The sequence below is a fragment of the Triticum dicoccoides genome, chromosome 5A (genome assembly GCF_002162155.2).
Source record: "Triticum dicoccoides isolate Atlit2015 ecotype Zavitan chromosome 5A, WEW_v2.0, whole genome shotgun sequence".
Taxonomy (NCBI): domain Eukaryota; kingdom Viridiplantae; phylum Streptophyta; class Magnoliopsida; order Poales; family Poaceae; genus Triticum; species Triticum dicoccoides.
This window is the reverse complement of record NC_041388.1, coordinates 545,386,944-545,390,403: the sequence shown is the minus strand read 5'-3', so window position 1 is coordinate 545,390,403 and position 3,460 is coordinate 545,386,944. Positions and strand designations below refer to the sequence as shown.

Genomic DNA, 3,460 nt, shown 5'->3' with positions numbered 1-3,460 from the left:
AATTTATTTCAGGATTTCCGGCGATGCGCTTTCAATGGGAGGAGACGTTCCCGTCGACGACGAGGTGAGGTGCTCATAAGGGTAGGGTGTGCGTGTGTGCATTCATAACGGTGAGTGTATGCGCGTGTATATGATCGCTTGTGTCTGTACTGATGCTAAAAAAAAACATGTGTTAGGGTGGTAATTATTCACGGACAACCTCACACAGCTGGGCAAGTTAATCAAGTACAGACGCGCAAAAATGGAAGAAACAAATACAGACGCCACATGCATGCATGCCCATGCAAAGCTACAGGGTTCAACACAATACAATTTCACGATCGAGACATACATCACGAACATATAGTTACATATAACCAACCAAATTAAATTAGAGCCAGGATATGCATGAACGAGCTTCGACCGATCACACGCAGTATATTTGATGATTAGGTTCGTGCGGTGGCGGCGCCGGTGCTCCTGAACGAGCCCAGCGCCTTGGCGGCCTCGCCGCGCAGCACGAACCGGTGGTACAACGCAGCCACTGTCGCGCCCAGGAGCGGCCCTACCCAGAATATCCACTGCATGCAAACAAAAAATCGACCAACGAGATGAGTATACCTACGTACGTTCATCCGTCCCATCTTAACCATGATTTACTTACGTGGTCCTTCCATGCCTTGTGCTGGTTGTACATGACGGCGGCGCCGAGGCTCCTGGCCGGGTTGATGCCGGTGCCGGTGATGGGTATGGTGGCCAGGTGCACGATGAACACGGCGAAGCCGATGGGCAGCGGCACCAGCACGGGGATGAAGGAGTCGCGCGCGGTGCGCTTGGGGTCGGTGGCGGAGAGCACGGTGTACACCAGCACGAACGTGCCGGCGATCTCCGCGCCGAGCCCCGCCCCGACCGAGACGCCGTCGGCCACCGTGTTTGCGCCGCCGCCGAGGGTCTCGTAGCTGGCCCCCGCGATGCCCTTCACCATGCCGGCGCCGCAGATGGCGCCGAGGCACTGCGCCACGATGTACAGCACCGTGCGCACCAGCGACAGCTTCCTCCCCACGAACAGCCCGAACGTCACCGCCGGGTTGATGTGGCCACCTGCAGCAGCACACACTCGACAGTTCACGTATCGTATCCATGTGTGTGTTAAGTTGTTGCAGAGAGAGATGGACGTGTGCATATGTGCGTGCCTGAGACGCCGCCGGTGCAGTAGACGAGGACGAAGATGGTGGCGCCGAAGGCCCAGGCGACGCCGAGGTACCCCACGCCGGTGCAGGCCTGGACGGACGACTGGCTCTTGTAGCCGATGACGGTGGCGAGGCTGACGTAGAGGAAGATGAGCGTGGCCACGAACTCGGCGATGACCGCGCGGTACAGCGACCAGCGGGTCAGCTCGCTCGTGTCCAGCAGAGGTGCCGGCGGCGGGTCCCAGTACGGCGCCTTCTCCACGGCCACGTCCGCCGTGTCGCCGCCGGCGATCACCTCCTCCTTGGACATGGTTGAACGTGCTAAGCTTGGTGCAAACTTTAGTAGCACGTACGAGTTCGTTTGTTGACGCGACCAGAAGGGCTGATGGGCGAGGTTTAAATAGGCAGATGGTAGGTAGCTCCTGTGCTCGCGGCGGCAGCGGTGGACGTCCAAGCAAGATTTTTTCAAGAGGTTCTTTCCTTCGCGACCACTCCTTGCATGTTTCATGTTTTGCACTGTACAGTAATTCTGAACTTCTGATCGTGTAAATCGCTTTCGGCGCTTGATTGACAGCGAGAGTATATACATTGCAAGTGATTGGAGAGATGCTCAGCATGTGCGTTTTCACATTGCAGCTGGTAGAGAGATTCACATTGCAGCTGAATGTTTGCACTGTAAATTTGAGTACGATTGCAATTTTGCAATGGTGCGTCCAAATTTCGATTCGACCGCGCGGGATTCCCTGCTTGTCGGGTAAGGGAGCGAGAGGACGTGCTGCGCCGGCTCCTTATCCGCGGCACGTGCGAGGAAAATCTCTGTCGTCCTCCGTCCGTCCGTACACTGATTAAATACAACCTGCCAAAGCGGCGGGTCATATACGTACGCCGTATTTCGTAGTCGAAGCGGAGGCGCGCCAAGGCGGCCGTTTTCCCGGCGAGGGCGACACCCCGGGCACCGCGCGAAGATTATTTTTTTTCCTCCTTCGGTGACGGCCTTATCATCGGCCCGTCTCCGTTGTGCGAGGAAGTGAAAAAAGGAAAGCCGTTTTGGGGAGAGCTCCTAATCGGCGCCTTCAGCGTCATTTTGATTTAAACTCGCAACGCTGAATTCCTACACGTGCTTGCCTAACCACCAGCGCTAACTGGCAATAGTGATCCGAAATACTTAAGAACAATTATAGCCACCCTGTTCCAAATTTGGAAGTTCACAGATTAAAAAAAAGCTCACAAACAATAAACAAAACTTCGCAAATTTGTTTCAAAAAGAAAAGGTCCATGTACTAAAAAAAGTTTACAGAAATTTTAAAAAGTTCAGTAATTTGAGAAAAAAACATGAACTTGAAGAAAGTTCATGGATTCGAAGAGTTCTTGGAATTTCAAAAAGATCATGAAATTCTAACAAAATTCACAAATTTTTAAAAAGTTTATGAACTTGAAAAATTCATATAATTTTGAAAAAAGTTCATGAAAATTCCGTCTTTTCAGAATTCTAAATTTTGAAAAGGGGTTCATTGATTTTGAAAAAAATAATATCACAATTGAATAAAGTTCATCGGTTTTGTAAAAATGTTCCATCGATCTTGAAAGATGTCATCAATTTTTAGAAAGTTCACAAAATTTTGAAAAGGTTCGTTCAAATGTTTAAAAAAATCACAAAATTTGAAAAGAAAAATCAGCGATTCGGAAAAAGTTCATGGATTTTTTTTAAAAAAGTTCACCAATTTTGAAGAAAAAGTCTATCGATTAAAAATCACGCATTTAAAAAAATAAACAGATAGAAAAAGAATAAAAAGAACAGGAAATATGCGAACTAGAGAAAAAAATCAAAGAGCTAAAGAAGTTACTATTCGGAATTGTGTGATGTCCCTAGTGGTTAACGCGATGAGCTGTGAACATACAGGTCTTGAGTTCGATCCATCAAGAACATTTTCTTCAAATTCTTTTCAATTTTGTTAACTTTTTGGGCAATACTACGCGTCCGCCGGGTGATAAACCGATAAGATCATCCACCTCGGTAACCGTTGGATGCTGGCCGAAACACCGTGCGATCTACTGTCCCAGCCAACTGGGTGTCTTCGCAACAGCTAGCTTGTTGTGCTTGTGGCTTTGCAACATGGATCTTGTTGCAAAGATCCACTGAGACTGCACCACTGCCTCACCATGGCTTGAGTGCCTCGGCCATGGAGCGTCGCCGGCCGTCGGGGTCGTCGCGCCTCCTCCGAATCAGCACCCCAGGCATCTGCCTCTACTCCAGCACGACAACAATGAAGTCTCATGCCGGGCACTCCTCT

General features: G+C 49.8%; 1 protein-coding gene across 2 annotated transcripts; it reads right to left on the bottom strand.

The window, feature by feature from the left end:
* Window positions 1–212: 212 nt before the first annotated feature.
* Window positions 213–1,535, bottom strand: LOC119302692 (probable aquaporin PIP2-7). Of its 2 annotated transcripts, none has more exons than XM_037579737.1 (3): window positions 1,173–1,535; window positions 644–1,080; window positions 213–560 (listed from the first exon to the last, which is right to left on the bottom strand). In XM_037579737.1, exons 1-3 carry the CDS (start codon window positions 1,477–1,479, stop codon window positions 429–431), a joined length of 876 nt encoding a protein of 291 aa, XP_037435634.1. In that variant the 5' UTR covers window positions 1,480–1,535; the 3' UTR covers window positions 213–428. The 2 variants fall into 2 exon arrangements, with proteins under 2 accessions (XP_037435634.1, XP_037435635.1); XM_037579738.1 differs by having other exon boundaries at window positions 489–616; window positions 651–1,080.
* Between the last annotated feature and the right edge of the window lie 1,925 nt (window positions 1,536–3,460).

Bases quoted from the DNA above. Each gene is read 5' to 3' on its own strand.
- LOC119302692 (XM_037579737.1), bottom strand. From the start codon at position 1,479: ATGTCCAAGGAGGAGGTGATCGCCGGCGGCGACACGGCGGACGTGGCC. The intron at 1,081-1,172 runs GCACGCACATAT...GTGCTGCTGCAG, and splicing joins CTGCACCGGCGGCGTCTCAG to GTGGCCACATCAACCCGGCG. The intron at 561-643 runs GTAAGTAAATCA...GTTTGCATGCAG, and splicing joins ACAAGGCATGGAAGGACCAC to TGGATATTCTGGGTAGGGCC.